The sequence below is a fragment of the Typopeltis vanoorti genome, chromosome 19, assembly GCF_054136105.1.
Source record: "Typopeltis vanoorti isolate ZY-2024b chromosome 19, IOZ_Tvanoo_1.0, whole genome shotgun sequence".
NCBI classification, from domain to species: domain Eukaryota; kingdom Metazoa; phylum Arthropoda; class Arachnida; order Uropygi; family Thelyphonidae; genus Typopeltis; species Typopeltis vanoorti.
The window spans coordinates 23,717,533-23,733,393 of record NC_143567.1 but is presented as its reverse complement, the minus strand read 5'-3'; the positions used below and the strand labels follow the sequence as shown (position 1 = coordinate 23,733,393).

The 15,861-nt window shown below is 34.2% G+C and overlaps 1 protein-coding gene across 1 annotated transcript in view; it reads left to right on the top strand.

Moving 5' to 3' along the window:
* The window catches only part of LOC150095911 (glutamate receptor ionotropic, kainate 2-like), an 87,744-nt gene extending 76,110 nt beyond the window's left edge, over positions 1–11,634 (top strand). Inside the window, exon 15 of the mRNA XM_090409561.1 lies at positions 11,617–11,634. Coding sequence (XP_090265687.1) covers positions 11,617–11,634 — 18 coding nt within the window. The remainder of the gene's footprint in view (positions 1–11,616) is intronic.
* The last annotated feature ends 4,227 nt before the right edge of the window (positions 11,635–15,861 follow it).

The following is a 15,861-nucleotide window of genomic DNA, read 5'->3' as shown; positions in this document are numbered from 1 at the left end:
ATACCGAATAGAAGTGGAATATATTGCTTGAAAATGAATGAGGTTTTAGCGTTTATTATTTTAGAAGAATGTTTAACAAAACGAGAATAAAAAAATGAATAATGTCTGTCTGAATATTAGAGTGCGATGTTTTTACGATTCGAATCATCCTATTTAAAACTAATAACGCTGTCAAGAGTCCTTTAACAGCGCCACCTAGCAATGAAAGCTACTGATAATAAGGCGATTCTCTATATTTTGAATCAAACTTCACTCATAAATTGAAAAGTTTGACTGTATGAGATCAAATTCTTGAATTCAAACTTTTTTTGTCGCACTTTCCAACTACATTCTTCAAGAAATCTTAAAGAAGGAAATAATTTTTGACAAAGTGTGACAAATTATTGTAACATAAGGTATGGCAAAACACTACATTTCTGTTCGGGACATTTCCATGTCTTTGTAAACTCGGAAGACGGATGAATATTTTGTAATATGAGAGTTGCTACCTAAACTCAAGATCTAAAAATAAATCTGAAGCTGTAATGCGCAGTTATCAGCGGCAATGCGATCGTTCGTTGTACTCACTGCTGTGAAACAACTTGCCCCGTCATTCTCAGTGAAGGGAATGCTACAGTTAAACTTTAATACGGAACACCCTGAGGAGTGGGTCAGCATGAAAGTAATATCAAGTAATGTGTTCGATTCCTATTTCTGTTTCGGAACTTGCGAGCATTCAATCCCATCAATGGAGGTCGTTCGTCCACACATAAGAAATATATGAAGCACATTCTATCTGCTATGAATGCACATTGCTATTTGCAGTAGGAAGATCTTCCTTATACAGCATTTTATTAGTTTCCTGTCTGTACTGGAGTGGTGTCAATATCTGGGGATATTACCAGATGTCTCTTCCAGCTAAATTAGAACAATCTTGAATGGGACAGATGAAAGTTAAACTTAAGTTTTTTATCTTGAACGCTGCATATAATTTACAAGATTGCTTTTTTTAACTGTCGTAAAAATGAAATTGTATTTCTCGCTTATTTGTAAGATTGAATTGCCTTTTCATCACAAACAATAGATGAGTAGGCCTAATAGAGTAATGTGAAGCTCTGGTTCGAGACTGTAAACATGTCCATAAAAACTGGGAAGAGAGAATTGTTCTACGTAAGCGCAAAACATCTGCTAAAACTGAAAAAGTGAGGAATTTAAGTCAAAATTTTGGAAATATTTGACGTTTATAACTTTACTCACTATATACTCAGTAGCGATAAAAAAGCAGACTTTCTTTTTAATATTTGCCTTCTGTATTGTAATATCACAGGTCCTACTTTTTTGTGTCTGCAGATTTTATTTATTTATTTATTTATTTATTATTATTATTATTATTATTATTATTATTATTATTATTATTATTATTATTATTATTATTATTATTATTATTATTATTATTATTATTATTATTATTATCCAGAAAAATATTATTGCTATTATATTCATCATCATCCAAGTTGTTTTACTAGAGCAAGTATTCTTCTACTGTTTTTCCACGGTAATGTGCACATGTAGCGATTTGAAAAGGTTAACAGAACAAATTAGAAACATTCTGATTCAAATAGAACTCATGGAATATTCAGAAGTAAGAGAAAACACGCATTAATTGTAAAATTTAATAGCTGTAATCATTAATTCAACTATAATATTGAATTATAGAACCGAAGTATATGTTTAATTCTGAAGTTGGCTATGATTATCATAATCGAGGATTGCAGTCGCAAAAACAATCGATTGCATAAAAAATAATTGTAGATAAGACTTTTGACTAAATGATATGTTCGAGATCAAGCCCTTGGCTTTTACTCCCTTTATCATGTATATCAGTCTGATGGAGTAGTTATTGAGCGTATAGCTTACCCTTTATGGGCAGTGGAGTTAATAGTTAGTTTAGTTCAGCGGGATTGTGCCTCATAATATCATGTTCAGTCGGCTGCTATTCTTATTAACTGGTTTGGATGGATAGCTGCTTGAGAAAAATAATTTGAGGCAGTATTTTGAAGAAAATTAAGGATGTCCGGTATATTGGCTTCACGGTGAGAGTTCGGAACGAACCAAGGAGCATCAAATGACATTCTTATACATTTGGTTTGGATAGTTTGAAGTTTCTTGATATTAGATGGTGATGCAGGACTCCTGGCGGGTGATCCATATGTCATTATTGGTCTGATTATTGATTTATAAATAAGTAAATTTTATCTATATTTACGCAGCTGCGTGTGTTGATTAGTGCATAAATTTGGGCTATTGCTGTGTTTGATTTGGAGTAAATGTAAGATATATGGGACGCAAGGCGTAGTCTTTTATCAAGTTGAATTCCCAGATATTCGTTTTCCATCGGATGGTAGTGTCAAATATGCTTGCTGGGCTATGACGTGATTTTTTTCTTCTTGTAAATAGAATTCCCCTCACTTCTTTTTCTGCGTTTATGTCTATTCTCCATTTCTTGAACCAAAGTTCAAGTTCATTAGCTGCATTTTATTAGCGCCCAGTTATTAATTTTTGACTGAGTGATCTAGTCGGAATGCCTGTGTCATCTGCCATTCTGACTAGATGTCATCACCATAGCAAGCAGCTATGGTGGAATTAGAACGAGGGATATCTGCCATATAAAAGGAGAACAATAATGGAGAAAGTAATGAGTCTTGTGGAACTCCTGCTGTAATTTTGGGTTCAGAGGATCTGATGCCTTGTATTTTAACTCTGAATTTTCTGTTTTTTAGGAAAGATCTGATAAGTAGGATCAAAGCATTGGAAAGTTTGCTGTTAGTAGCTTATAGAGGAGACTGGTATGCCATATTTTATAGAAAGTTTGGCTATGTCAAGAAAAATGTCTAAATCCATGCGAAACATATTCCACGATTCTCTGAACCTGTTTCACCATACAGTGATTTGGTCTGAATCCAAACTGTTCTTCTGGAATGATATTGTTGTTGGTGGATGTTTCTTGCAGTCTTGTTAGATTAATTTTTTCTGATAGCTTTCCAAGACAGGAGAGAAGACTGATGGGTTGGTAATTTTGTGGAAATTTTAAATCTTTTCCTATCTTGGGAATTAAAATTATATCTGTTGTTTTCCATCTAGTTGGAAAGTAATTAAGTCTGAGCATTGCATTAGTGATAGCAACTATATGCATGATTACCTTTTGTGGTAGACATTTAATAACTTTGTTTGTAATTCCATCTGGGCCCTGAGGTTTTTTGTTATTAAGTTTTTTTTTTATTATTCCACGGACTTCAGCTGGAGAGATTGGGCGGATATTCAATTAATAGATACGATGATTCGGAGCACGACGTACTTGTTGATGCACTTTGGAAATGAATGTTAAGTCTCCAAATGTGTCGTTGGGACTGAACTGTAGTTCAAGACTGTCCGCATAAGCTTCCGCGTTTTCGTCACGATATACAATACCACGCTCACCATGTATTGGTGGAACATATTTTGGTGTGTTGCGGAGGGATTTCAAAATTTTCCATAGAGATTGATCACCCGGTTATAGAGATTGGAGCGTGTTGTCGCAGTCTTCAATGTGGAAGTCTTTATTAGCATAGCAGACTAAATTAGTGGCCTTATCAAGTTCTTGCCGTGTTGAGGAGTTAGAGTTTTGTGATATTGCCTGCGCACTTTATATTTGGTGCAAATAAGATTTCGAATTTCCTCTGGGAGCTGGTTTGGTTTTGTATGGGTTGTAATGGTAGTGACTGCTACAAGGCTCAATTAATTTGCTTTTTTTTAGCTTGAGTACAGTAGCTTCAATTTCTTGTTTTGAAGATATAGAAGGTACTGGTCCAATAAGATCCTTAATTTTTATAGGTAGATGAGTCTAATTTGTGATGGTTGGGTTATTCGTAGTTTCTTCTGGTATGACACCCAACTGGAGTAGAACTGGATTGTGGTCCTAGCTGAAATCATTAATCATTGTTATCTGATATTAGTAGGGCATAATTTTGAGGACGACAATGTATAGAACATCGATCGCTCCATTATGTATCGGTTCGAGCGAACCTGCAACCACAATACCTCTGTTGTTACCACAAAATCATTTAGGATTTTTTCGTTTTTATTAATAATTCTACTGTTCCAAATCTTGTGTTTTGAATTTAAGTTGCCAGCCATTATTACTGTCTCGTTGGTATCCAGTAACTGTGAAAGATCCGAAGTATAAATCTGTTTATTTGGTGGGTTATATTGTGTTGCTGAATGAATTTGTAGACCTGTAAGGTTGTGAATGAAGGAATTTTCATTTCATTAAAATTCAATTATCTTTTAATAAAAAGATGTTTTTCCACATTTGACATCATTTCTAAAAAGATAATAATTTTTGAGTCTTGGATTGTCTGATGGGTGCAGGGTGAGTTTCGTTTATTAGCAGTATGTCAATAGCTAAACGGTACACAAACTCCTTTAGCTCAAACATTTTATTAAGGATGCCATTTGCATTCCAATATATTATCTGTAATGAGTTATTAATACTAGTTGTGTTATTCATTACTGAATGCAGAGAAATTAATTTGGGCGTTTTTCATGAAATTGTTTGTTGACTCTTGAGTATGGTTTGTTTTACTAAATACAATTAGCATTTCACCTAGGGTGGCTGTTATAATGGTAGATTTATTGGAATTAGACGGGTGGTTGTGAAGAGAGGAGCCTGTTTTCATTTTTATTGCATCAGCATGAGTAGCTGATGTGCCTTCTTTGCTATTATCTGATTAGTCAGATGTTGCGAACAACCTTTATAATTAGCTGGGTGTGGACCGCCACGGTTGGCACACTTTGCTGGTGTTGTACGAGGCTTCGTACAAGAAACCGTAGGATGTTTATCCTCACACTTTAGACAGCGGAACTCTGCCGTACATCGGCTCTGCACGTGACCGTATTTTTGACATCAATGGCATTAACCGGATGATGCCTTTCTCCCATTTTGATCACACGCTGCTTTTCAGTTGTATATTTTATGCTTATCGTAATGTTCTACCAGAACTAGCGACATCGGATGCTTATCTCCCCTATGCATTCAAGATACTTTTATTGCTTCAAAGCCGTGTCTTTTTAAGTCTTTTATTACTCCTTCGGTAGTTATTGATTCGACCACTCCCCTTATTAAATTTTTATCACTTTTTAAAGCAAATGTATGATACTGGATCACTAAGTTGTCTAATAGTTTGGTTAATACTCTGTAGTCAATTGCTGACTGTGATTAGATACGTATTCTCTCTTCCAGTAGAGAACCGGATATGATTGTTTTTCAGAGTGCAGGCTACTTCCGGCCATTTCTCTTTAGATCTAAGGATGATTGAAGGGATACGCTCTGTGTTTATGTTATTCGAAGCGTCCATCGGATCAACAGGTTAAGCGGATGTCAGTGACCTCCCTTCTTTTTTTCTCACTATTTCTACTTCAAATTCTTCTGATTTCTCTTCTAAATCTAAATGATGATTCTGTAGGGCGAATTGTGGCTGTTCAAAGTCAATATCAGTAGGACTGTAAGGTGCGTCATCATTAGCTGGTGACTGAATCAGTTTTTATTCTACCTGGGCATCTGGTCTCGCGCTCCAATCCTATTTTCCTAAACAACGTGAGCAGTTGGTTATAATCTAGACCTGCCAATGATAGGTCCTCCATTGTCTTCGACATTTGAATTTAAACAAAATAAAAGAAGATGAATAAAAGGAACCGAATGCTTACAGTAGTTTGAAGGTGATTCATCTTCAAAACATCAACCTTATTTGTTCCGAAACAAATTTTTCAACAAAATACCAACGACAAATATCACAAACAAAAGCTCAGTATAAAAAACAAAACGGATTACCCATCTCATCTATAGATAGTCCTTATAAGGACTGGCTTAAAGGGGCGAAGCAAGAATGCTTTTCATCGTCCCCGTTATCTGTAGAGGACAGTGTATGGATAAGGAGTTATTGAGCTATTAAAGCTCTGATAATGACAGGAGGGTTACAGCAATAGCCGAGCCTCAGTTAGAACTTCATTGGCTACAGCATTGGCATCCATTACCCTCCAAGGATATTAATCACCCCCTCATCTATATAGATATTTTAGTCCTTATAAAAGGACTGGCGTATAGGGGCGAAGCAAGAATGCTTTTCATATTCCCCGTTTTCTGTAGAAGACAGTGTAAGGATAAGGTGTTATTGAGCAATTAAAGCTCTTATCATGGCAGGAGGGTAACAGCAATAGCCGAGCGTCAGTTAGAACTTCATTGGCTACAGCATTGCCATTACCCTCCAAGGGTATTAATCACCGCATCTCACGGTCCATTGGTACTTCACCCTCTCCGTACACTGCATAGATAAGATGTTGAAAACATTATATATATTCTAATAATAATATTATTAAGGTGTTTATATTTTTTTACCAATTATAATAGAAATAATCTTATGGCTAACAAAAGAAAACAGTTTTTATCTTGTTTGTGTTATTTATAACTATTTAGATATTAATTATTACAGAAATTGAAAGAACACTTTTATTAACATTGCTAACATAAATGTTTGATAAAATAGAAATAAAATGCTTATTTGTTCCTAAGGAATTCGAAAATTAGTAATTTTTCATACTAAATTAAAAACTGTTTAGTATTTTAGTATTTAATCCATCTCTATTAGTAGTTTACGTAGTATTTGTTAGCTAAATCTTTAAATTAACTACCACAATGGTTCCCGCTTTTAAATTACATATAAAGAATAGCGCATTGTTAAATAATATAATATAATATGGCGACGATTGACAGGATTGGGAATCAATCGACCGTGAATTGCGGTGATTGATTCATTCAATCCAAAATTCAATACCCTTGGAGGGTAATGGATGGCAATGCTGTAGCCAATGAAGTTCTAACTGAGGCTCGGCTATTGCTGTAACCCTCCTGTCATTATCAGAGCTTTAATAGCTCAATAACTCCTTATCCATACACTGTCCTCTACAGATAACGGGGACGATGAAAAGCATTCTTGCTTCGCCCCTTTAAGCCAGTCCTTATAAGGATATACAAAGGACTAAACAATATGGCCCCGTGTGTGGATAGATCACTTTATTAGTCAGATATATCTCCTGAGATACGTATTCTCGACAATTCCCCTTCCATCAACTGGACAATTAATGCTTAAAATCGATTTCATATCCCCGAGTAATGTTTATTATCTAGTTTATGATAAAGACAGAAGAGTCAATAAAATTGACATTTTTTTTGTGTCATTAGGCATCTTGAAACCTAAACTCCCCTGGAGTAAAGAGTGGCGTAATAAAGAAATTTTGATATTGACTTTCATTATTAGCGAAAATCCACCTGCTCCAAACAGCAGTACATACTGCATACTGGCAATTCACAGATAATGATTTTTATCTATTTGTGTTTAAAGGAAGAGAGAGAAAGAGTGAAGAAAGGCACTGGGATTTAAAAAGACAATTTTTCTAATTTATAATACTAAAATTTCATTGCCTATAAATTTATGTGAAATGTTCAGGCATACTTTTAAAATTTTCCTTAATCTAACTGATTATAATTTAATTTACTTTTAGATACCATTTATAAAAGTATATATGATGATATATAATACTTAATGGATGGATGTATTAATTTTGATTGATTATAATTTGATTGATTAATTGTAAAATTGATTATAATTTAATTTACTTTTAGATACCATTTATAAAAGTATATATGATGCTATATAATACTTAATGGATGGATGTATTAATCACCGCATCTCACGGTTGATTATGCTTCCACACCAACTAGCTTATCCTTATCCTTATAAGGATAAGCTAGTTGGTGTGGAAGCATAATCGACCGTGAGATGCGCTGATTAATACCCTTGGAGGGTAATGGATGGCAATGCTGTACCAATGAAGTTTAACTGAGGTTCGGCTGTTGCTGTTATCCCCTTGGGCGCTAAGATTCGAGAGTTTTGAGTTCGCTCTCTTAAGGTTTTTGCCTTAAGGGAGCAGTCCGGATTTCCAGATTGCTTCCTTAAGGCTGCAATAAAATGAGTCTCAGGGGAAAGTGTTCTCCGGCACGGCCCGCTGAGGGGCTTTGTCGGTGAATGCTTTTCTTCGGAATTTGAGCGGTTCTGCTCGGTGGTGGGGGAGCTCGTCACTAAGTGGAACCAACGCTGAGATATGGAGTCTTACGCTCACTATGGAGTGGCCTAGAGATCGTCCCAATTTTTTTGAGTTCACCTTTACTTAAGCAGTCGGTGATTAATACCCTTGGATGGTAATGCTGTGGCCAATGAAGTTCTAACTGAGGCTCGGCTATTGCTGTTACCCTCCTGCCATGATCAGAGCTCAATACCACCTTATCCCTGCACTGTCCTCTACAGATAACGGGGAAGATGAAAAGCATCCTTGCTTCGCCCCTTTAAGCCAGTCCTTATAAGGACTTCGTAGTCAAGTGAAATACTTCAAAGCAATTTTATAGTTAAAGCTGTTTTTATTTCAATAAAAGAAACGTCATGAAAATGAAATATTTTTTTCATTTGTTCTAAATAAGCATTTCAATGAATTTAATTTCAATTTGCAGACGCTGTGATGTATGATGACTATATCTTCTGCAAATATAGAACTCATAGAGAACAATATCGTAATTATTTTTTCCTTTTAAATATTGTTCTCCAGTTGCAACCGTTTCCATTCAAATTTCCAAATCATCTTTGAAATTTTAAATGCTGTTATCTTAAAAGCAAATTGTGTTCTTAACCAAATCATACATAATTACCTACTGGTATGGATTTGCGCGCATGCGCACCTACACTGTTCCTCAACAATTATCTCAACAACAGTTGTTTTTTTTTTAATAAAAAAAAAGGCTTAGCGTCTTTTTATATTACACAAAATTGTGGTGGACAACGCAAATTTAGAAGAATTTAACCATCTAATCCACCTGATAATAAATGTATCAAGTTATGATCAATTTAAAGGAATTGACAATTATAGCAAATGTAAATGAATGCCCATATTGAGAATAGGTGCTTGAGTAAAAAAAAAAATGGAGAATTTTCTTCAACTCCTTAGTCCCATTCTCGAAGGAAAAATCCTAGGCGTCTAGGATTTTCCTTCTAGAAAATTAACAGTGAAAATTCGTTAGTCTAAATAATTAAACTGTGTAAGCTGTTCTATTATTTTATTTTCTATGACTGTTTTTAATCAAATATGATCTCGACTTTTAAATTCCGTGACTTTTTTTCTTTTGTGAAAATTTTGAATTGAAATGTTGGCTAATTTTGTTTAATTCATAAACTTATTTTTGAAGGTCATCTTCATTGTCGTGTAATATAATCTGATCATTTGCATATAGCATTGTGTTGAAAACAGTTCTGGTTAACCGGATACCTTGTTTGTTTGATATGAATTATTCATCGACATGAATGGATATAAGGCTAGTAGCATGGATAAGGGGATGGCCGATGAGCAGTCACCAGAGAATTGTATATGGTGGAGTGGAGTCTAGGAGAATGATGGAGACTATTGGAGCACCTCAGGGTTCGGTACTAGGACCACTACTCTTTAATTTGTATGAGTATATCGATTACATAGGCAAAGATTTAAGAGGGCATATTCAGTTGTTTGCTGATGATGCAAACTGAGGGGAGCAATAGTTGATAAAGGCGATGTACATATCCTGCAGGATGATTTAAATAAATTGGCATTGTGGGAAGAGTATAATTATTGTCAATTTAATGTTGCAAAATATAATGCTATGCACTTCAGGTTGTAAAGGGTGCATATGGTGTATCATATTAATGGTACTGGATTATAGGAAATTGATGAGGCTAAGAACTGGGAGATAATGGCGGACAATGAGTTGAAGTTCACAGGACATATTGCAAAAGGTAAAATAATTGAACGAATTACTTGGATGTTGAAACACACGCTAACAGGTAAAGATAAGGAAGCCATTATCCCTCTTTATAAGGCTATGATTCGACCACGTTTTGACTGCTGCGCACAGATATAGACACCTGGGTTTCTTGGGGACCAAGAGGTAGTCAAAAAGATTTAGAGACCAGTGACTAAGCTGGTAAGAGGCCTATGGAATGTTCCCCACGAGGATAGGTTGAAGGTGTGCGGTTAAAAAGTTTGGTTGACAGGCGAAAAAGAGAGGACATGATAGAAACTTAAGATATTAAAGGGGATTTATAAAATTGATGTACAAAAAATTTTCAATATGTGATAAGTAGTCGGAGAACTAGGGGCCATTCGTGGAAGTTGTGTAAGAGTGTGGTTAGTAGGGGTGTGCGGAGATATTTTTCGCGGAGAGTGGTGATTGAGTGGAATAGACTGCCAGAATGATTTTGAGTTCCATGATGGTGAATGGATTCAAATAGAGGTATAATAGGATTTGCGTGTATAATGGTTAATTTGGGTCTCTCACGATGATTCTCTGGACTCCATGGAGATGCCGTAAAATTATAATAATTATAATAATAATAATAATATGGTTGTTTTCCTTATTTTAATAATTTGATCAGTATATATATATATATTGGGAAAAAAACTACACCCCTGTCTGACACCTTGATTAATTTTAATCACTCCCGTTAAGTTATTACCTAAATATAACTGTATTTTTATATCTTTATATAAGCTTTGTACCAAATACAATGACTATTCCCCACTTTTTTTCCCATCATACGCCAAAATGTTTCTCTATTCATTTTTAACCAAAACACAATCTATAAAGGCCAGATGCATCTTCAAATTAAATTTTCGTATTTTTAAAATAATTTATTTTAACACATAAATATTGGCTATATACGACTGTCCATGTCTAAAGCCATTTTGTTGTTCGGAGAGTGGATTGTTTGCAATATTTCCAAGTCTTTTATTCAGAATTTAACTGTAAATTTGGTACCGTGTGTTTTAATACACTTTTTCTTCTGTACTTTCCACAATCATCTCTGTCTCCTTTCTTAAATATACGAGATATAACCTTAGCTTTTAACCAATCTGATGGGACCTCACATTTTTTCCAATAGTTATTTATTAATTTTAAGAATCTGTAATGTAAATATTCTCCGCCATATTTTCAAATCTATTTGATTTTCTATTTTTTGATAGCTTTATTGCTTTTTTTTTAGTTCTTTCAGTTTTATTGGTTTTATATCAGTGCTGATTTCTTCATTATTATTTTCTGTTATTAAATTTGGGTCACACCATCAATTCTTATAAATGTTCTATCCATTGTTTGTCTTGTATTATATTGATTTGTGCTGTATCTCTTTCTTCGTTGTTTATTTTACTTAATATTTTGTACGTTATATCTTGACTTCCATGTGTGTGTTTCTTCTTTTTCATTAATAAATCTGTCCCAAGAATCTTGGTGAGCTTTCTATACTATGGTTTTTTATTTCTTCTGTTTTCTTTGTATGTTTTTGAAGGAATAATTTATATGACGCTTGTTTTTCTTTTATTGCATTTTCTATACGTGTTCCAAAAATTTAATGTTTTTCTTTTTAATATTTTTTTTTTCAAATCCTCCAGAAGCTACTTTATGAATTATCTTCATTAAAGTTTTCCATTCTTATTCTATATCTTTATTAATTAACTGATTACTTCTTTTAGGTAATCAATGAATCATGACTGCAGTATTGTAATAGATATATATTTTTTACACGTTTAACTAGTTTCAGATTAGTGATAATGTAGTCAATTATAGATCTTGTTCTTCTACCATTCCAAGTGTATTTATAATTGGAAAATTTTGGAATTTTGAATAAATGCTAACTAAAATATTTACTGAATTAAGTTTTTTGGGAAAACTTTATTAAATGATGTCAAATAAATAAAATGTTTAGACAATTAGAAATAACTTAATACACCTCTTAATATTATTTATCAAACAAATTGTTAGTACGTTAGAGAAAGGAATTGTATGGTAACATATCAACAGTTTGCTATTTTGTAAATTGGAAGAACAAAATTCAAATTTGTAGATTGGAAGAACAGAATTCAGAATTTACCTATCATATTTTCTTTACGACAGAAAAGCAAAATTTGTAGATTGGAAGAACAGAATTCAGAATTTACCTATCATCTTTTCTTTACGACAGAAAAGCAAAAAATCATAAAAAATATTTATTAACTGGCTTTTACATTTCTTTGGATTTCAAACCAGCATCTTAATAGCACAACTACTTTTTACAATACACGAGTGTAGCAATTCAAACTATAGCGGACATATTCTCATAAGCACTCCGATAAATTTCGAACATTCGTATTTGACTATAACATATGATTGGATCTATAATATCTTTCATTTCAATACTTTAATTATGCCTAATTGAAGCCTTTTGGCACTAAAGTTTAAAGTCATAATTTGGTGCCTTCTAACGTTGCTTCAGTGGTTTGGGCTGAAGGTGATCTCAAGACGACTGTCTGCCATATTTTTGGCAGATTAATGCAGCCATATTTGTTTAGGTTAGGGGAGATTACAAGAAAAATGTAGTATATTATTTCTAGCATTGTTATCTGTCTTGTCATCTATATAAGAGTTGCAGGAGTAGAATAATGCTTAGAGGTCAGCTTCTTCTGTAAGTATAGTTACCAAACATTGTACCATCGCATGAAGGGAATGGGTGAACACAGATTGACAAAAGGCAACCAACCGGCGTGGCCTGTCATTTATACAAAAGGCGTGTTCTACATTCAGCTTCCTCCATAGTTAGATTTAAATTTGTCGATGGTTATATATTTGTAGGATACCTCATTGTATGCTACGAATCTGGATTGTTTGTAACAAGCTGCTTGCAATATGCTTTTTTTGGCTGCCTTGGCACGTTTGTTGGCAAACTAAATCTTGGATACTGGATTTAAGAAAATAAAGTCCTGAATGCAAATATTTGTAGCTCGAATTTCTAACTTGTATTTATGCAAGTACTGGAACGTATCCTCCTTGGTACTGTTGTAATATCAGTACCAAGGAGGATAAAGAGCAGCTGAGGAAAAGGCGTTTCATAGGAGACGAACCATGTACAAAATTGTCATCGGAGTTTCCATGAGCAAATGTACTCTTTAGGTATACTAAGACGGTAAACAGAAGATTTGGAGAGCGGAATGATGATGTGATTCTTAGAGAGAAGACATACATTAGACAGTGTCTTAGACTGATACCTCAGAATCCTTTTCAGCCTTATTCAGTGAGATCACACTTGATGTGTGTGTGTAAATGGTGACGCACATAATTTAATTTCATTTATTTTGCGAATGTTGATGAACAGAATTTTTATTTTTATTAAGTTAGTTTTGTATTTCAAATGGGTCTGAAAGGGTCATTTACACTTTCTAGTTGGCTGCCTAATTTACTTCAAGTATCTCTTTGCATTGGAATGAAATTCTGCTTCACGAGCACCGTTAGGTTTATATGTACTATTTAGTCGCTACGAATAATTTCAAAAACGAAATGAAGAATAGTTTTAATAAAATACTACTTAAAGTATTGTTGTACCATTACAAAAATACTATCATTGTCCAGTAACCATAACAGTTGAATCGAGAGTGGATTTCTGGAGTATCCACTGCAATGTATAATTTTGTTTTCTGCCAAGTTTTTCCTCTAAATGGGCTCACAGAAGCTGATGTTAACATAACTAACTCGACAAACTTTAGTCGAGATCCTAAATACCAACTATCATTAAATACTTTCTAGCCAGAGTAGAAATATTCTTGTTATTCCGAAGAATTTTGACATTAAAATAGCTAAATTGCAATCGAAATGAATTAGTAGACACATTTTTTATGGGGGTCCTAAATATGATTCCGTCCAGCTAGAATGAATTAATGTTTGTATAATTTGAAAATATTAGATGAAATTTTTACAATCGCAACCCCCCCCCCTAAAAAATGGAAAATGGAGAATTGTTGATACATTTCGTGAAGGAATCCAAACACTCAGTATCAATAAACGCCATTAACATCTATCTGCCTGGCTGGTCGACCCAGTGGTTAACTGCTCTCCACCCAACAGGATTCCAATCGATCTATGGACTTTTGGACATTTGACAGAATTGATAAGATGGAGATCCAGTTCATGGTTTTCAATCCCATAAATCAGATAATAATAATTAGTTAATGAGTACAAGACTTGTCGGCTGTGGGAAATGAGATTTGATTTTAGATCTAGTTCAGCAGAAATGTTTTAGGGCATTTATATTTTACGAAGTCATATTCATTATAATGAAACCCGACTCCATCTATTGATCGGTGGGTAAAGTTTGGCAATTAATTTATTGGCCTTGGAGTAAACATAGGACATAGGGGATGCAAATCGAAGTGTTTTATCAAGTTGTATTTTCAGGTATTTGGTTGCCATCGGAAGGAGATATCGAACATTCAGAAGATCTGAAGCCTGTAATTTAACTTGGAATTTTCTGCATTTAAGTGAGATCTGATAAGCTGTATTAAATAAATTGGATATTTAGCTGATAAAAGTTTATAAGTTCATGAAATGCTTTAGCTATATTGAGGAAAAACACCTGTTCGTGATTTCCAGTTGAATCCAGTTGTGATGTATTCTACAGTTCGTTGAACTTTCTGAACTGTACAGTGGTTTGGTCGGAAACCAAAGTGTTCGCCTGGTACGATGTTAGTTTCGTTGGATACTTCTTATATCTAGTTAGAATTATTTTCTCGGATTCCTAAGTTAGGAAAGAAGGCTAATATGAAAGTAATTCTGAGGAAATTTCAAAGCTTTCCCCGGTTTTGTGGGGGAGACATTTGATGGCTTTATTTGCATTTCCGTAAGGACCAGAAGCGTTTTTTATTATTACATTTTTTTTGATGACTTCGCGGAGAAGTCAGGCAAAGATCAGCTTGCTGAATAGGGTGATTCAATGCACGACCCTGTCGATGCACTTTCAAAATAAATGACAAAATCTGTAAACGTGTAGTTAGGGCTACACGATAGTTCAAGACTATCAGTAGATTTCAGATTTGTCTTCATTACGATAGACAGTACCCCGCTCGTCATGATTGCGGGGAAGTAATTTTGTATCATACGGAGAGATTTGAAAAAAAATTTAAACTCTCTCCTATTTATATAAAAATTAAAAAAAAAAATAAAACACCTACGATATAAATCAGAAAGAATCCTGCTATAAACTACAGTGAAAATGAAGATTTGGCAAAGAAAAAAATGACGCCAACATGAAGAAACTAAACATTAATTTTTGTTCTGCGTCGTATAGAAAAATAAAACAAATGAATGTTAAACAAGAAAAAAAAATCACCGAACACATTCTTCCGATTGCTAGTGTTCCGCTTAACTGCCGCTATTCTATCCAATTATAGTTTTTACTAGCAATAAAATCAACTTGGATTCCTTTAAGGCTTGTTTTGCATGAATGTTGGTAACGAAATGCTGAATGGGCAACTTGAATGCTTGTAGCAAATATCGGTCATTACGGGTATGAAGTGACTTGTAATTGTGCCCTCGCATTCCATTATAAAAGCAGTGATCGATCTCAAAGACACTAATTTCACCGCGGAAGTCTTTCGTGTCTGTACGAGATTAATATGCCGCTCCATCCTCGCCTCGCTCTGGCCTCAATAATCACGTTTTGCCTTGGAGCGTAAAAATGGTTTTCACCAAATAAATTAGCTACATTTTCAGCACAAGAAAAGAACGAACGAATAAATTTGAATCGTGAAATAATCAAAGCGAGCAGTTTTAAAATACAATACGCAGCGCTTATTGACGTAATAAAGTAAGAAAATTAAACGTAGTTCATTCATGGACTTGAGAAAACAGAAAGAGACACATAAATACGAAATAAAAAAGTTTCATTAGTCACTTAAATTTCTTCTTATAAA